Source organism: Lytechinus variegatus, chromosome 19 (genome assembly GCF_018143015.1).
Source record: "Lytechinus variegatus isolate NC3 chromosome 19, Lvar_3.0, whole genome shotgun sequence".
Taxonomy (NCBI): domain Eukaryota; kingdom Metazoa; phylum Echinodermata; class Echinoidea; order Temnopleuroida; family Toxopneustidae; genus Lytechinus; species Lytechinus variegatus.
The window spans coordinates 6967619-6986435 of NC_054758.1; the positions used below are offsets into that span (position 1 = coordinate 6967619).

Here is an 18817-nt window from a genome sequence, read left to right on the forward strand (position 1 = left end):
GAAGGTTCGTTAGTCCGAAAACAAAGTGAGGTTCGTAATTCCGAAGCTTCGTTAATCCGAAAACAAAATGAGGTTCGTAATTCCGAAGGTTCGCTAGTCCGAAAACGTAATGATTAACGAACCTTATTTCGTGTTCGGACTAACGAACCTTCGGAACAACGAACCTTATTTCGTTTTCGGATTAACGAACCTTCAGAACAACGAAGCTTATTTCGTTTTCGGACTAACGAACCTTCGGAACATCGAAACTTATTTCGTTTTCGGATTATCGAACCATCGGAATAACGAACCTTCGGAATAACGCCACAAATGTTCGGATTAACGAACCTATTTACGTTTTCGGATTAATGAACATTGAGGTATAGGCAATTTACGTGTTTCGGAATTACGAACCTTCGGAATAAAGAACCTTCGTAATTACGAATCTTTGGAATTACGAAGTGCAACCACAAATATTGCCTATACACGGACATCAATAATGCATCATTTGTCAAAAAGGTACAAAAAGGAAAGATCATTGAAGGGCGCAGGTACGCCCACATGCACATAAACACGTCACTTTTTTCATCAACACTCGTACGTCATCTATCACTAATTTTGTCAACAATAATACATAACACATTGTAAAAGTTAACTTGGGTTTGATGAAGTTTGATCGATTATTTATTGCCTGAATAATTGCACATTCCACATTATATTATTGTTATATCACGTGGGATATGTAGACTACATCAAGCTTATATTGATGTTCAAGAAGCGTGGTAGGCATGAAGGACTACCAAGCGATCGGAGGTGAGTTGGGTTTTTTCCAAATGATAGAAATATTTCATTAAAACATCACATTTTTGTTTTCGATGTTTTTTTATTCAATCACCAATGGCTTTATTGGTTCCTATTGGTTTACAATGTTATTTTATTTTTCCCTAAGTATTAATATGTTCCAAACTGTAAATGCACCTTTAGTCATACTGCAACCTCGTTTTTAAACCAATGAGGTCAATTTCAATGGATTTTTCTTTATTGATAATTTAACTTTTTAACCGGCAAGCTTGACAATTTTATTTGTTACATTCTGGAAGATATTGCTCATATGCATTTCATTTCCTTCCTTGATATAACACGGATAAAATGCCACCAAGAGTATACTGCTGTTCGGGATTTAGCTGATTTTCATTAATCGTTTGAAAATTTAATCGAACCCATTATCATTTTTTTTTAATTCGTACAACTGTCCCAGAGTTGCACGAGGTTGATTAGGTTGCAGATCTGTAACCTGTAAAATAAACATAAGAAAATATACACTGTATCACTGAAAATACTAAAATATAGAAGATTGTGTTTAGAGTATTCAAATTCTGTCATGTTTTAGATATTTCCATTTCTTTCCATTTCTTTCCATTTCTTTTTCGACCAGGGCCGCGTAACACAAAGGTTAGCGATTAAAGGGATGGTACAGGCTGGAGATATTTATGATAATGATGTGCGATTCTATATTCATTTGCATTGCAATTCAACTTTGTTTTTAGGTGTCCATTATATTACTTTGTGTTGTCAATTGCACAAGGGTCAGACATAAGCCCGTATTCTGAGGAGACCATCCCTCCATTTAAGTCCGGTTTAACGTAAATCATAGTCTGACCCTTATTTTTGGCCCTGTAACACTAAGGTTAGCGATCAATCGCTAAATGAAATGACCTCTCAAGATCATCGTTGCATGCGCATTTTGCTTTGTAGTCTGATTAGAAACAAATCAGAATTATTCTTCCAAATAAGGATGGTCCGGGCTGAAAATATTCATATCTCAATGATTAGAGTAAAACTCACAAAGCAAAATGTTGAAAACTTCATCAAAATCGGATAACAAACAACAAAGTTGTTGAATTGTAAAGTTTATCAATATTTTGTGAAAACAGTCATATGCACATCGTCATGAATATTCATTAGGTGGGCTGATGATGTCGTATCCCCACTTGTTCTCTTGTATTTTATTAAATGAAATCAGGTTTATTCAATTTTTGTCTACCAAGACCAAAAACGATTGGATTGAGAACTGATTAAGTGCATGAATTATTTATTGCTGCAACTTACTTAATCATAACGGAGACACATCATTTACACATGTATGAAAATTGTAACAATTATGATTTCATGTAATAACATAAGAAAAGGGAAAGTGGGGATATGACATCATCAGCCCACCCAATTAATATTCATGATTAAGTGCATATGACTATATCTTCACAAAATATTAATAAACTTTGAAGTTAATACCTTCGTTATTGGTTATCCAATTTTGATGAAATTTTCAGCATTTAGCTCTGTAAATTTTACTCTATTTATTTAGATATAAATATTCTCAGCCCGGACCATTCCTTCAATTACTTATTTGGAAGAATAATTCTGATTTATTTCTAATCAGTCTAGAGAGCAAAAAGCGGCGCATGCAACGGTGATCTTGATAGGTCATTTGATTTAGCGATTGATCGGTAACCTTTGTCTTACAGAGCCAAAAAATAAAAGTTAGACCATGGTTTACGTTACACTGGACTTAAATGGAGGGGTAAATTCCTCAGAATATGGGCTTATGTCTGACCCTTGTGCAATTGACAACACAAAGCAATATAATGGACACCTTAAAATAAAGTTAAATTGCAATGCAACTGAATATAGATTCGTACATCATTACCATAAATTGAATCACATGTAGAACAGCTGGAAACTCTAAAAAGTTTTAACACATACCGTTATAAACTTTACGTATGGTATTGCTTTCTCAAGTATGTCAAATAAATGATAGACATTTACGTGTTCAAATAAAAAATGCGAATAACTAACTAAAAAAAGAAAATGTCGTGCTTCACCTTCATTTGCATTTTTGTTGATTCGTAAAACATGGGTGAAAAAAATACAAGATAATTGGAATTCATATTCTAGAACTTACCTTATTTTCCGACGTAAAGCAGTTTGTTGGGAGCACCTTGGCAATCATCGATCTTAAAATTGCTGCAATCACTCATCATTTGAGCACAGTCGCATTGATTGATAGCAATAGCCCCTGGTAAGAAATATATATTAATGTGAAAATTAGCTTTTTAATAACCACACAGAAACACATCGTCCCATCCACGCACACCCATCATGCCCATACTCTCTATCTCTTTCCATTTCTGATATGTTGATCAAATTTCTTTTTTTTTCGATATGGTCTTAATTGGATGTTTCCACACTGAGTGCTTTATTAAAATGTTTGTTTTATCCATTTAATTTCTATGATCATTTTGATCTGATGGAATGTGTTCGAGGATTTTTTGTTATTGCTTTGTCTGAACAATGGAATTCTATCGGAAGCATCATAGGCGGATCCAGCCCCCCCCCCTATATTGGCGGAGCAAAAGAAAAAAGAGGGAAAGAAAAGGGAAAAAAGAAAAAGAAGGGAAACGAGAGGAGAAATAAAAGAGAAGGGGAAATATAAGAGGAGGAAGACTAGTGAATAGTATAAGATGAGGGGAAGACTTGGAAAATAAGTTTAAAAATCCTTCATGTCACTATACAGTATAAAATTTTTGCTCGCGCTTCGCGGTCGCATTGACTTTTAGGTGATTTATATATCTTGCTCAATACGGAGCTTTAATATCAAATTTTGAAGCCAATATTTAAACATATTTCAGCTCAGAAATCGAACTTACACTATTTACAAATTGATTTTTAAAATGTGCTCTGTAAAACTTTAAGTTTTATCTTCTGAAAACTAACATTTCTGCTCGCGCTGCGCGCTCGCAAATTTGTATTTGTCAGGTATCTATTATTTTCCTGTATTCCATAAGGTTTTCAAGTTCTCAAATATCCACATTCGAGTCAAATTGTCAAAATGTAACAGCTAGCGCTGCTCGCTCGCATTTTGATTGGTGATTTGATATGAATATATCAATATTAATTCTATGGCAAACTACTTAAAATCCCCATTTCATGACAGTTTATCAAACATTTCTGGTCTCGGTTTGCGCTCGCATTGATTGTTGAAAATACATGAACTCATGCATCTGATTCATAATGACAAAAGTGCTTTAAATGTCCAGTCTTCAGGCCATTATAAATTAACAGATTTCGCGCTCTCATTAGGCTTATTAGATTAATAAATAAGATATTAATTTAATAATCGCATTGTCCTTTTTTCAGAATGGAATAACAACAAGTTTCATCTCCCGCTTAGGAAGAGAAATAGGAACATAGTCACCATTTTCATATGATGACATAATGTCCTTAGAATGTACCTGTCCTATGTCAAAATTCAAAGTAATAATAATGAAACATATCTGGGGCCCGCTGCAGAAAGAGTTGCAATCAATCGCAACTCTAAAAATCATGCGCAACTTGATTTTCAACCAATCAACAGCGCGCATTTGGGACTTGCGATTGATTTTTTGACTTGCGTTTAAACGCTTTCTGCAACGGACCCCAGATCTTTTTTTTGTTGTTTTCAAAACTGCGATTCATATCCATCTCACAATTTTCCTACAAAGTAGTTGAAATACAGAGCTTAAATTGACCCCCTTTTCAAATGAAAAAATGTATTCAGAATGCCAAGATTCAAGGTCGAGTCTAAAACACGCGCACGCATGTTTATTCAGATACGCAGCTTGTTCGTCAAAATACCATGTTTACACTTGATCAGCTTTTGTTTCTGAACCAAAAGCCGACGCAGAATCGGCTTTTGGTTTGCGTTTACACGTTGTTACAGCTGCTCGCAGTTCAGAACCGCGAGCCGATGAAAAAGCCTGAAATGATACGCAAAAATACGTCATAATAAAGACAACGCTGGATCAGTGCGCTTACAATTAGTCACAATGGTAAAGTAAATGAAAAGCGCACAAATTGCCGATCCAGAATCGGCTTTCTGTTTTACGTAGTAAAAAAGCCGATTCTGCATCGGCTCGCGGTACAGAACCTACTACTTTGGTGTTGCAAATTGCCGGTTCAGAACCGCGAGCCGATTCAAAAGCCGATATAGTGCGAAAAAAGGAGAGAAAATGGAAGGGAAACTGCAAAACGTCCTTAACATGTCCCATTTTGACAAGGCCATAACGCATTATAAAAATTTCTGCTCGCGCTTTGCGCTCGCAGTAATTATCTAGTTACATACGCATCTTATTCAGGTTCACAAATTTTGCCCAGAATGTTCAATTTTCAGGGTAAAATACATGGAATTTCAAAATTGTTTAGCTCGCACTCGCACCGTTTTAAATATGGCTTAAATTATTACACATTTATGTTGTTTATAGGAAAGAAGCTAAGAAATTACTGTTAGGACATGAGTGTTTTGCTCCCCCCCCCCAAAAAAAAAAAATCACGATCAAGAAAAAAGGAGAGAAAATGGAAGGGATAAGGGTTAAATATAATATTATTTTTTTAAAATATCATGTCAAAATCTATCACGAACTCGGATTTTTGTAATAAAATGTCAAAATTTTTGCTCGTTCGCTTCAATCGCAACTTTTTATTGATTTACGCGATACGGTATATCGAGCCCCCTGAAAATTGTTGGCTCATTACGCTACTGGGACAACCCCTTCCAAGAAACAAACAAAAATCAACTTTGAGCGGCCGATCGGAGAAAATATGGGTGAAAAATAATTCGCCCCCCCCCCCTTGGCAGAGGCTGGATCAGCCCCTGGGAAGCATGGAGCGGTCACTAAATTTGAAATACTGAAATTAGATTTTTAAAATACATTTACAATCACAATCATTATAATAAACTTTTTTTGATTTATTTTTGTTTAATTTGACTTGGGTTTGATTCCGCGTGCAATGATTATTTTACTAGGTGGCACATAAATCTAAGATAACATGCCAAAGTGAGGAAAGTAAAACTACACTGAATGATAACCATAGACATTTTTTTTTGTTTCTTAATAAAACTTATAACATAAATCTATTATTGAAACGTAGCATTAGCTCGAATTGCCTAGATGATGTTTTTTATATGGTGGATGAGAGTGTTTCTACGATGGTTTATTCAAAACATTTGACAAAACCTATCAAGAGCAGTATAATGTATACGCTGTAAAAAAAATATTGGGTAAATTCTTTATTTCCACGAGGGTTATATCTGTCCAACGAATTTGGGGCAGTATTTTATTAAATGCGGGAAGCATATTGTCCTGTAAGGTTAAAAAATAAGCAGCAACTATTTTAGAATGGGCAAGATTTTCATCACACTAGATAATTAAAAGTTTAAATATTAAACCGCTAAAAAGTGTAGCAACAAAGCAACAACAATTATAAAAATACATATTCAAGACACTTGCGAGAGTTTGGCATGACCATTATATTTTTTTGTTTCTTTTTGGTAGATTTTTATTTTTCATTTTATTTATTTATTTTATAGTTTTTTCATTAGCATTATTATTATTAGTTTTTTTTTGGGTGGGGGGGAGGGGGTGGGTGGGGAGTCTTGGGCGATGGGAGGGAGGGGGAGCTTCTGCCCCAAAGCCCCTCCTAAAACCGCGTCTTGGATTACTATTAAAAAAACATAAGCCTACCAGCAACATGTGGGGTTGCCATGGACGTTCCACTGATGGTCTTGGTATCCCAATTATTGTTAATCCAGGTGGATGTGATGCTTGTTCCCGGAGCAAAAAGGTCGACCTTTGCACCGTAGTTCGAAAACGAGGAACGCCTATCGCTGCTGTCTGTTGCTCCTACTGTGTATGCCTGTAACAAAATATAACTAAAAAAAACATTAATCACATATATACCTTAGTGTTTTCTGAGTAAGCTTTCATTAGTTCATGCAATAATTGCTTCAGTTTTATTTGTATTTCATCTCGAAAAGCAATGAGTGCATATTTAAATCAAATATGCACTTCAAGTATACAGAATAATAATAAAACGATTAAATCATACAAAAATAACTTAAGATAGACACAAATGAAATAATTCGGCCTGTAAAGTCATAGAAGAAATAAAATAATAGGACTTAAAATAAAGCCAATAATGGCCTTGTCAGATACAGTCTCCTTAACTATCAAATGCTTATGTGGAGGCTATTTTGCATATTACACTAAAATCAAATACATAGGTTGAAAAAAAAGGTGACATAAGTACGAAATGGATATATAAAAAAAGTATTGCGAGAGTGTACACTATTGATACAAAACATTTTACTAAATCTTATTTGGCAACTTTTTTGTGAAGTAGAAAAACCCTAATATTGCTACTAGATATTGAAAAAGATGAAAATTATTCAAAGGTTTTCATTTTACGAAATTAAGGAGCTGAGAGTGACGAGAATGACTGCTGGTGCATATATACGAATTGCTTTTTTTTTATTTATAGACTTTATCTAACTGGTCGTACTACAGTTACCCCAAACAGCAATACAATGAATAATATAGGAATTTTCTTACTGCGACGCAAAACAAAACGAATTCAAAGACATAGTACATATATTGTTTATGCAAGTAAGATCACAATGAACAGCTAGGAGGCCATTGTTGAGAATTGGTGAATAAGAACAACAGTTGTGTCCTGAGTTTTTAGAGCTGCTTAAAAACTGTAGGAAAAAAAGTCGTTTGTTGAGAGTTCAGGACAAAATTGCAGTTAAGATTCATCAATTTCGACATAGACTTCTTAGTAGCTCTTTGTCGTAAATCGAATTTGACCACATATTTTCTGTGTTCTTGAAAGTGTTTTGCACCGCGTTGCGAGAACCCCATATCGCCTTTTACGAATGACTGTAGACTTACGATAATTCCCAATGAATCAATGGTTGTCGTCTTGAAATTGTGGAGATAAAGTGAGGAAAAATGTGATGTCACTTACAGACTCCACGCGAGCAGGGGAGTAGTTGCTAGCATCTTTGTTGTCATTCCCGGCAGCCACGGCAGTTGGAACGTTCTTGCTGATCAGGTCTTCGACAGCGTTGTCCATAGTTCTTGAGGCACCTCCTCCGAGAGACATTGAAGCAACAGACTTTCCGGAAGTGGCCTTCTCTGCAACCAAATCAACACCTGTGATAACCAAAAAGAACAGCGTGTTTGAGCAAAAGTGAAAATAGAAAAAATACATACATACAATCATCTACAACTTCTTGCATAATAATGAAGTGCTAATTTAGCACATATAGTGCTTCTATAGTGCCCGGGGGCCACTTACATTGACGAGGGGATACCATGCGCGACCAAAAAAAACACGTAAAAAGGATGTCTTTTTCACGATAGGGCACGTTACGTACTTAACGTGATAAGGGTGTCAAAAACACAAAAATAATGAAAAAAGGGTATCTATTTCGCTAGGAAAATTATGTGTTTAGGGTCGAATTTGCGGGGATGATAAAACAAAATTAAAATGTTTTATAAAGGATGTCCTTTTTGCCCCAACACTACGTGTTTAGAGTCCTATTTGCGCGAGGTGTAGAAGGTGGGGTCGCACTAAACCAAATAAGGTAAAGCCGACGACCGAAGGACCCGTAACAATAAAACATTCCTGTACTTGTTTAGGGGTTCATTTCAGGGAATATTTGCCAAGTGTATCGTTTTGTTTCCAATACTTGTTAAGCATGTTAAGGGTAGGATTTCACGCGCCAATACTTGTTAAGGGGTGCATTTTCAGAATATGGAAATTACGTGTTTAGGGTGCTTTTTGAGACCCCATGGTCGCGCATGGTATCCACTCGTGAATGGAAGTGCCCCCCCCCCCCCCACCGGGTATAGTGACTGCACTACGAGTGCTGATTTTTTTGTTCAAATTCAAGCTAGAAAATCAGCACTCGTAGTGCAATCACTATGCAAGCACTTTAAGTGCCAAAATAGCTCTTCATTTTTTTACAGTGTAGAGAGTTTTTGCAAGAACATAGAGAATTTATAATAAAATGCCCTTGATAATGAAATATCTTTTAAATCAAAACAGTTGTTTTGTCCTGGACTCGGGACAAAAGACGCATTTGCCATTTTCGTCGGCTCCGTAACGTAGGACGAAACCGCGATTCCAATTCAGCAATTTTCGACAAAAAGACCTCCCATCTCTTATGATTTCACTTGCATTTCCAATTTTTCTTCTGTGTTCTAGGATTCGATATATGATTGCTGAGAATGTCGATATTACGTCGGTCATTGGCAGTAAATTGATATATTAATATACTAATAACTTTACGTGACTTGGCTTACTTTGTTTATTATATTTTATATCACATGTAACACAAAAATGTTTAAGTGCAGTGATATATAAAATCCTTAAAAAAAGTTTGTAAATCTGACTTTGATCGATAATCCCTCCACGGTTTTAGCAAATATCAATGTGTAATCAATATCAATGAATAGATCATAGAATTTTCTTTACAATGATACCCTAAATAATATATGATTTTGGTTCACATGGAGGTTTTTTTTCTGTGGTGATGAGTGAGTTTCTCAGCGGTTTCTTTTTAATTGTTTTCAAGCACCTTAAAGCCTGTGTATAGCTTTGGTAAAGGGTCAATAATGTGATTGATAATCGAATATCATCTAATATGACAGTCTTACCGAAGCGTAGGGACCGTTAGATATTTTTCCAACTGCACTTCTCTGAGAAAATTTCAAATATTCAAATCTTGGATATATAGCGCCCTCTCTCGGCGATGCTTGTTTTAAATTTAAAAATGGGCATTCAAGCACTTATCTTATAAATTTAGTGATTAGATATCCAAAAGTTACAGACAAAGAACATATCTTGAAAGTTTCAGCCCATTCCATGATTTGGAATAGGATTTAATTGAAAGACAAAAACACAGATATTTTAATTTGATCGGGTGACCCGATCAAGTTAAATTTCCATGTAAAATCGCAAAATTTATCCTGTAAAACACATTTTCATTTCATATCCTCCACATCATAACTGTTATAGGGCATATCCATTCATATTAGCTAGCAATGAATTGGAATGGTGATAGGTGCATTTTGGTGGATTTACCAAAACTATACACAAGCTTTAACATCAACATTAACATTGAATCAAAATCAAAGCAAATACATAACAAACATGCATGGGTATTTCAAACGTCGACTCAAACCATGTTATCTCGCAGAACCACTACTACATAAACCACAACAAAACATAAAAAATGGAAAAGCAGGGGCTTGATTTGAAAGGATTTTCAACTCTATTGACACAGACAAAAGAACCATATTCTGTATTGACCCTTCATGACTATTTTTGCTCGTTTTGCAGCTTTTCAATTTAGACCTCATCCATCACTTTTGAATCCTGCTCTTTTCGTGATGGCATGATCATAACAAGCATGGTATCTTTCTAAAGAGAATGAAATGATTTCTTTTTAATGGTATCAAATATGCATTGTGAGAATTGGGAGAAATTAATGGCCAAACTCAGATTTCCAAACCTTTTTTGAGGGGTCTATGTACATAATTTTTGAGGGGTTTATGTACATAATTTTTTGAGGGGTTTATGTACATAATAATTATGTTTTTAACATAGGAGTTTATTGTACCTGCGATTACAGTCGAGGTGCTTCCAGCTCCGTAGCAGTCCAAGACCTTGACACCCACCAGCTGCACACCAGGCGCGACACCATAGGTATTGGAGCCAACTGTTCCGGCACAGTGAGTTCCATGACCGTTACAATCTTCCTATAAAATAAATTATATCCTATCGATTCATTGAGTGTGGAGTTAAAACCAACGCCAGTCGGTATAAATGTTACAACACTTTCACCAGTACACCAAAATAATTCCACTTGCGGATGACATGAATGAGTTTTTGTTTTAGAAAAAGAAACATTTTCATTCACAATTTTCCATCAATGTCTATAGCGATGGAGTGCCTTAAAATTTATGTTATTAATTTTCATTATATTATTAACTACTTTTGTTATTTTTTTTTGGGGGGGTGACTAATATCTTGGTCACATTTGCTCTACGGCGGCAGTACGGCGAGTCGAAAACAGCCGTTTTATCAATTTTAATTCAAACCACCTATATACAGTTCGTATAAAAAAGTTTACACTTTGAAAAAGACCTGGGAATTGAAAAATATACAACATGTGGGGAATTTTTTAAACATATATTCTCGGTTTTGGGTCTCATCTATGCAATGGAAGTAAAAGTTTTGATAGAATATCACACTTGAGTGAGCACTCAAGTAAAGCTGTGAGAAATCTGTTTGCGCGGAAATGCTCGTTTCCACGCTGTGTCAAGGGGAAAGAGCGAAAACAAAGTTACCCTGCGAAACATGTAATAGGGGTATGTGCAACCATGGCAACGGATACCACTTCTGAACAAGATAACACTCTGTTTATTTCTTAAACCAACCAGAAGAATTCAGGTTTTCTTTGGGATGATATAGCTAATGGTTAAGTCCATCTAATAGCAGGTTGATATGAAATGTCAGTGTTCCGTCTCACAAAGAGTTGAATTAATCGAATCAAACTATGGGGATCCATCTCTGTCATTGTTTTTTTTTCATAACTGGAATATGCATAAGAGAATCACACTGAATTGACAAGACAAGTATGGTTGTATGAGTAGGCCTATATATTGTATCTAAAAACATTTTGAATAAAATGCATTTTAGATATTGATTTTGCTGGCTTTCCATAGTTATGGTTGATCGGATCAAAAACAACTTTTTGAAAGACAAGGCCCAGGTAACACTTACTTTTCGATCATTAAGTAAGTTGTGTACTTCTTTTACACGTCCGCCGAAGTCACTGTGTGAACTTTTTATACCAGTGTCGATTATGTAAGCAGTTATACCGTTTCCGGCGTCTCCTATGGAAAGAAAGAACGACAGAAACGTATAGAAAGAAAAAAAAAGAGGGAAGGGAGAAAGAAAGCAAACAAAAAGAAAGGAAGAAATAATGAATGAAAGAAAGGAGGAAAAAAGAAAGAAAGACAGGAAAGACAGAAATAAAGAACGAAAATATGAAACAGACAAATAAGGTTATCGTCACCAACACGATATAGACGTTTTTTATATCATGATGACCATTGCAATGACGTTCATCTCGCATTCCTCCTTAAAGGTCAAGTCCACCTCAGAAAATGTTGATTTGAATCAATAGAGAAAAATCAGACAAGCACAATGCTGAAAATTTCTTCAAAATCGGATGTAATAATAATGATAACAACGTTTTATTTACCCAGGGTAGCCACTTCAGTTAGGAAACTAATCTACCAGCGGGCCCTGCATAACATAACATGTTATTATTACCCTTCTCCAATCTAAATGCTGAGCGCCTAGCAAGAAGGCAGAAGGTCCCAATTTTTATAAGTCTTTGGTATGACTCGGCCGAGGATCGAACCCACACGACCTCCCGTTCATGAGGCGGACGCTCTACCGCTGAGCCACCATGCCCGGTTAAGATAAGAAAGTTATGACATTTCAAAATTTCGCTTATAATAGTTATATGAACGAGCCAGTTACATCCAAATGAGAGAGTCGATGATGTCACTCACTATTTCTTTTGTTTTTTATTGTTTTGAATTATACAATATTTCAATTTTTACGAATTTGATGATTAGGACCTCCTTGCCTGAAGCACAAAATGTTAAAATAATGGAATGCCACGTGTTCAGGGAGGAATGAAACTTCATTTCACATGACAATGACGAGAAAATAACAATATTTCATGTTTCATATAATAAAATACAAAAGAAATAGTGAGTGAGTGATGTCATCAACTCTCTCATTTGGATGCGACTCGCTCGTTCATATAACTATTTTGTTGAAAATAAGCGAAAATTTAAAACGCCATAACTTTCTTATTTTACATCCGATTTTGATGAAATTTTCAGTGTTATGCTTGTTGAATTTTTCTCTTTTTATTTAAATCAAGATTTGGTTTGGGTGGATTTGTCCTTTAATCACTTCCATCACCATCCTCATAACCCCCATCACTCTTGGAATTATATTTATTGTTAGCATGTTATGAGGAGAAGAGGGTTATGGCCCAAACAAATTTGTCTTCATTTTTTTAAAGATTTTTTTTAAGATTTTTAGATTTCCAGCCATGTCGTTTTTTTATTGCATCCACATTTTACTGCGCTTATCCCAAGTAAGGTAAATGAGTATCTGCCCTGAATGTACGCTAATAAATTAAAAATCGGATGTCAGGATTGACACCATCAGTCGTTGTCCTTTGAGGAGCAAAAACCCAAAGTGCTGGAATCACACAATAAACTTTAAACATTACAAAAAATATTGTTTTTAAAAAGCCATTATGTGCTTTTTACACTGTAAAATATGTAGTGCTAATTTAGCACTTACATTGCTTGTATAGTGACTGCACTACGAGTGTTGATTTTCTAGTTCAAATTTAAACTGGAAAATCAACACTCGTAGTGCAGTCACAATACAGCACTGTAAGTGCTAAATTAGCACTTCATTTTTTACAGTGTAAACTCTCTAACACCTATTTAACACAGGTGAAAATGACATGGTCCTGTATGTACACCTGTTACAACCACAGTTTTGCTGTGAAGGTTTTCGCTTACTATCGCCAGGGAATAACGCGCTAATTCATGTGGAAGAGAAATGAGATCTTAATGGAAGAGTATATTCACTAAACAATAACTGGATAAACACTCTACACTGAAAAAAAATGAAGAGCTAATTTAGCACTTACAGTGTTTGTATAGTGACTGCACTACGGTTGCTGATTTTCTAGTTTAAATTTGAACTAGAAAATCAGCACTCGTAGTGCAGTCACTGTAGACATGATAGAAGCACTGTAAGTGCCAAATTAGCACTTCATTTTTTACAGTGTAAAATGAAGTGATAATGTAGCACTTAATGTTGTTGTATAGTGACAACACCTTGAGTGCTGATTTAGTCATTCAAGTTTGAACCAGAAAATCAGCACTCAAAGTGCATTCAGTGCTAAATTAGCACTTCCTTACTTAGAGTGTATTTCTCTCTTTTTTTATCACTGTCATTATTATTGTTAATATTAACTCTTACTATAAGTATCATCAATATTATCATAACTGTTGTTGTAATTGTTGTTGTTATTATCATTATCATCATCCTCATTATCTTCACGATTATCAATAATTTTATTCAACAATTTGTTTTAACACGTGCCAGCCGCTCCGTAGTAATATACATACACACACGCACACACACACACATATACATAATAAGCACCCTTGCATTCTTGTATAACATCGGCAAATAACCAATATCATTATCATAATTAAAAAAAAAAGAAACTCACCCTGACAAAAAAATTATCTTTGAATATTGCAGAAAAATGAGAAGTTACTGGAGAAGGATTCAAGAAAATCAAGCAATGATTACAAAAGTTTCTAGATTATTTCTTTTAATTTGTGAATTCGTATGGAAGCAGCTTCGCCATATATCTTGCGGTAAAATATCACTGAAATGTCATTTTCATAAATGATTTTTTTTTATTGTACCTTCTGTATATCAACAGACCATCTATTTCGCACCCGATTCTGAGAGACCCTTTTGGGGGTATTTTTTTCATGAAGCATTAGATAATTGAAATTTATGCATTTTATATTACGCAGCTACAATACTAAATTAACTTTCTTAATCTTTGATGAATTTTTCTCAAACCTTTACCAGTATTTTTTGGTTGCTATTTCTTACATCTTTTTTATGGTCGAACTTGCCTTATTTAAGAATGACAGAAATATCTTACCCTTTGGATCATATTTATTGTCAAGAGGGAGATTCCTTTGGTCACAACGGTCCAGGCCCCATGTCACTTGTGTACGGTAGACGCCATCCTGTTCAACATATTCAACGGCGGGAATTCTACGGACCTGTATAAAGAAGGGGGGGGGGGGGCAGCGTAGACTTTTTATTGCTCTGTATACTACCCCCTCATATTAACGTCTGAAAATAAATGATAAAATCAAATCGTATTCTACGTTTTTTAAACAGAACGATTTCCTGAAAATTGTTCATCCCTTCTTCACTGATCTAATTAAAAAGTCAAGTTAACTCAAATGCAAAACTGATTTGAATTAGAAGAGAACAGGGGAAAGAAGAAAGGGGTATAGCGTAAACAATTTCGCAGCACAAAAAAGTCGCATGCACAACGTATTGATAAGTAAATTAAAAGAATCCCTAATTCTTACCCACCATGTCTTGTGTAATTTAATATTCGAAATTGTTACATAATTTTTTTTTTTCAGATAGTAGGCCGCCTGATGGGTAGTCTCGTTTCAGTTGTTACGTGACTTGTCCATAAAAAAGGCTTTAAAAATTCCTTGTCAAATAGCTGCTCGGAAAAGTGATTGGTGTCAGTCTGATTCCATGGACATCGATGTTTATTTTGAGTGGGCAGCCAGGCCAATGTTATGAATTCAGAAGAGATGCGGAGTAACATCCAAGTGTGATGCACTCTTTGACCAAATAATGCGATAAACAATGCTTATTGGTATTAGTCGACAAACGGTGCGCCATAGCTACACCGCCCAAGCCTTCAAAATATGTATCGATAGTAAAAGATTGACAGTAGTCTAATACCAGAAGTACTTACAATATCGAGGATGTCGTCTTTAAGCTCAGCAGCGAATCCATGAAGGACGTGTCTGAAAAGGAAGCCCACCTTTCCACCGGAAAGACGAACGGTAGACGCAACTTCGTCAATGTCAAAGTCATCCTGCGAAAAAAATAGTTTGTTAGAACGACATATAAAGTGATTTTTCTTAAGTGTTGCGTGTTTGTACCTCACCATTTACACATTCACGAAATAACGGAAGAGGCCCTCCTTCGATGCAGCAATGAACTAGCAGCTTTATGTTATTAGCGCCACCTCCAGTCCTCAACTACTCATATTTTGCTGGCATAATGTAAAATTCCTGTCTGGGTAGTCTCAAAGTATAGGCCCAATTGAATGATAACATACAAATTAAATATTCAGTACATGCCTACCACACTTAATGCATCACCAATTAGCAAAACAAGTACAATTTATTTTCTCTCTATGAATAAAATTTAAATGTGATTCAACCTTGACGGATTGACGGATATCGACGGATATCTCACAATTTTCATAATGCATATTTGTAAGACTGGTTGTTTAGAACAGACAGTGAAGAGAAGTGTTGGCCAGTTCTCTTTCCGGTATCATGACATGTGCTCCGGCGACAATCGATCCGATGGAAATGCCAAACATAAAACATAACCTCCAAAGCTTTTTACACCGTAATTTTGGTTTTAATTTAATTATTGATTGGCGAATAAAATGGCTAAGGAGTTAAACAAACAACCTTTTCGAAGGCTTTGGAAGGAGCGGCAGTTTGAAAATTGTAAGGTTAAAGGCAGTTCCATTGCTCTCTATAATATCTTGAAGTATGTGGTGCTAAGGTGGGGTGGCTTGGGGATGGTTAAACGACCAACCTTTTCGAAGGTTTTGGAAGGAACGGCAGTTTGAAAATTATAAGGTTAAAGGCAGTTCCATTGCTCTCTATAATATCTTGAAGTATGTGGTGCTAAGGTGGGGTGGCTTGGGGATGGTTAAACAAACAACCTTTTCGAAGGTTTTGGAAGGAGCGGCAGTTTGAAAATTGTAAGGTTAAAGGCAGTTCCATTGCTCTCTATAATATCTCGAAGTATGTGGTGCTAAGGTGGGGTGGCTTGGGGATGGTTAAGTTTTTAAAGACATGTGGACAGACTGAAACGTACCGAAGTACATAAAAGAATACTTGTGATCAGCTAACACAAGTCACCGGGAAAGGTTCTCTGAAAAATACCGAGAATTCTAATTTGAATTGAAAAAGCATTAATCTAAACAAATTGCTTTACTGAAGGAGCAATTATTCTTTTTTTGTACTGGCAAAATTTGAAGTTGCAAAAGTGAATAGAAATAAGAGTTTTTTTAATATACCATTATATTGCAGACTGCTTACTTGAGATTGGTTGGACAGTATGCACATCTTATTCTTAAGTGAACCCTGAAATTCAAACTTTTTTTCTATTTTAAACCTCTCGCTTAGTTTCTCCGACATTCAACGAAATTCTTCTGTACTATGGTTGGATTACTGTTTGTCAATTTTGACAGGTTATGTATTACTTGGAAGCTTACGATGAACTCTTTCATACTCCATACACCATTTTGGAAGTCGTATTGTTGGTTTGGTCACCTATTTCTACATAGAACACCAATATAGGATACTTACACGCAGCTTAATGATGTACTTTCCTGGGATGGGTTCGGTGTTCTTGTACAGTGGGGCAATGCTGGCAGTGGTAGCAGCCACCAGAATTAGAGCTATGAAGGCTTGCATTTTGACTGAAATAAGAAAACTAATCATTCAGCGGAATTCATTTTGAAAATATTTTTAGTTACGTTAAAGGGGCAGTTTGTTCGTCTGTGCTGGACTTTCGTCGAACCTTCAGGGATATTCTTTCTGCTCTTATTTAAACACATTTATCTTCAGGTAAACATAAACATGTTTAAATATAAAGGTGTGTTATTCTTATTTCTCGTGATTTTCTTTTAAATCATATAATCACAAATAATATAGTTTCGTCACAAAATGTCATGATAATAAAGTAATGCATACAATTTATTTAAATCTGTACAAAGTAAAATACAAGAGAAAGGTTGAAAAGAACGTTAAGAACACAAAATGCTTGTGCAGCATTAGTTCCTCATAGGATAACATAAATCGTTCCGAAAGAGAAAAATGGGGGAAAAAGGGGGGAACTAGAATGATGAAAATTACAATAACCTCATATTCAACACATTCAATAAGCAAGGAAATGGTGTTTAATGACTGATACTAAGCCTTTTTTTACTATTTAAACGGTATATAATGAGAGTCGATTACTTGCAAAGACAAACACACACACAAATCGAGTTTGGATAAAAAATGACAAAGGACTGAAATTGTGTTTATACACTCTTCTTTATTTAACTCTCCTTCTTCATCCCTCTCCCCTCTCTCTTTCGCTTCCTCTCTCACTCTTCTTCTTCGCAATGCAAACCTTCAGGTGGTACGTGATTCACGCTGTTGAAATGCGCAGATTCAACAGCAAGAAGGTGATTTCACATTGTGTGCCACACTCTGAACACTCTGCGGCACAAAGTCTGCGGCACACACTCTGTGACCCTTGTAGTCGGTAGGAATAGGTGCCTTGTCCTCACCGAGGGAAGTAGGACTAGAAACTAGACTGACTCAATTTCATCTAGAGAGAAGACTCTATAAAATATTTCTTTTCACATCAACTACTAACATTTCACAAATCTACATCATATGTCATTACTATTCCTAGCTGAGATGATATCAAATTTTACTATAAAAAAAACATAACAACCCTAAAGAAAAACATAAATTGTCCAATACGAAGCATGTGTGATTTCAAACATAAGCCTTTGCCTAAATCACATCGATAATGATGATGATGATCGGGAAAAGGAGGAGAGACATGATGATGGTGGTGAATGGGTGGAGGGATGAAAATGTGAAAAATGTTGAAGGAAAGGTATCTATCAACTCACCAGGTTCTTCGCTTCAGATGAGAGATGATCTCGAAGAGAGAGGTTCGTCAGGATTCAAGGGTGTTGATCTGGAAGAAAGCTTCTGTAGGTCTTCAGAGAGATGATCTAGTTGAGCACTGATCAGATCTGATGATGAGCTACGCTGGATGAGCTGTATTTAAGTCTTCCTGAAGCAACAGATGCAGCTTTCTCAAGGATCGCGTGATGCCTGCAAGTGGTGATAGGTGAGTAAAACTCGTGACTCGTCACCAACAATTACCTTTATATTCCTTGTCTCAAAACAATCTAAAGTCCAATTAAACTTCTAATCTATTTGTTGTGTCTAATTTTTAGTTGATTCTCCGG

At 35.7% G+C, this 18817-nt stretch overlaps 1 protein-coding gene across 1 annotated transcript; it reads right to left on the minus strand.

The window, feature by feature from the left end:
- Positions 1-637: 637 nt before the first annotated feature.
- LOC121406375 (aqualysin-1-like) lies at positions 638-18705 on the minus strand. Its single transcript, XM_041597415.1, has 10 exons — positions 18473-18705; positions 17148-17260; positions 15506-15628; positions 14660-14783; positions 11650-11762; positions 10484-10622; positions 7822-8009; positions 6540-6711; positions 2942-3055; positions 638-1273 (listed from the first exon to the last, which is right to left on the minus strand). The coding sequence occupies exons 2-9, from the start codon at positions 17253-17255 to the stop codon at positions 2943-2945; spliced, it is 1080 nt and encodes a 359-aa protein (XP_041453349.1). The 5' UTR covers positions 17256-17260; positions 18473-18705; the 3' UTR covers positions 638-1273; position 2942.
- Between the last annotated feature and the right edge of the window lie 112 nt (positions 18706-18817).

Bases quoted from the DNA above. Each gene is read 5' to 3' on its own strand.
- LOC121406375 (XM_041597415.1), bottom strand. From the start codon at position 17,255: ATGCAAGCCTTCATAGCTCTAATTCTGGTGGCTGCTACCACTGCCAGC. The intron at 15,629-17,147 runs GTAAGTATCCTA...TTTTTTTCGCAG, and splicing joins AGTACATCATTAAGCTGCGT to GATGACTTTGACATTGACGA. The intron at 3,056-6,539 runs GTAGGCTTATGT...ATTTCTTACCAG, and splicing joins GGCAACCCCACATGTTGCTG to GGGCTATTGCTATCAATCAA.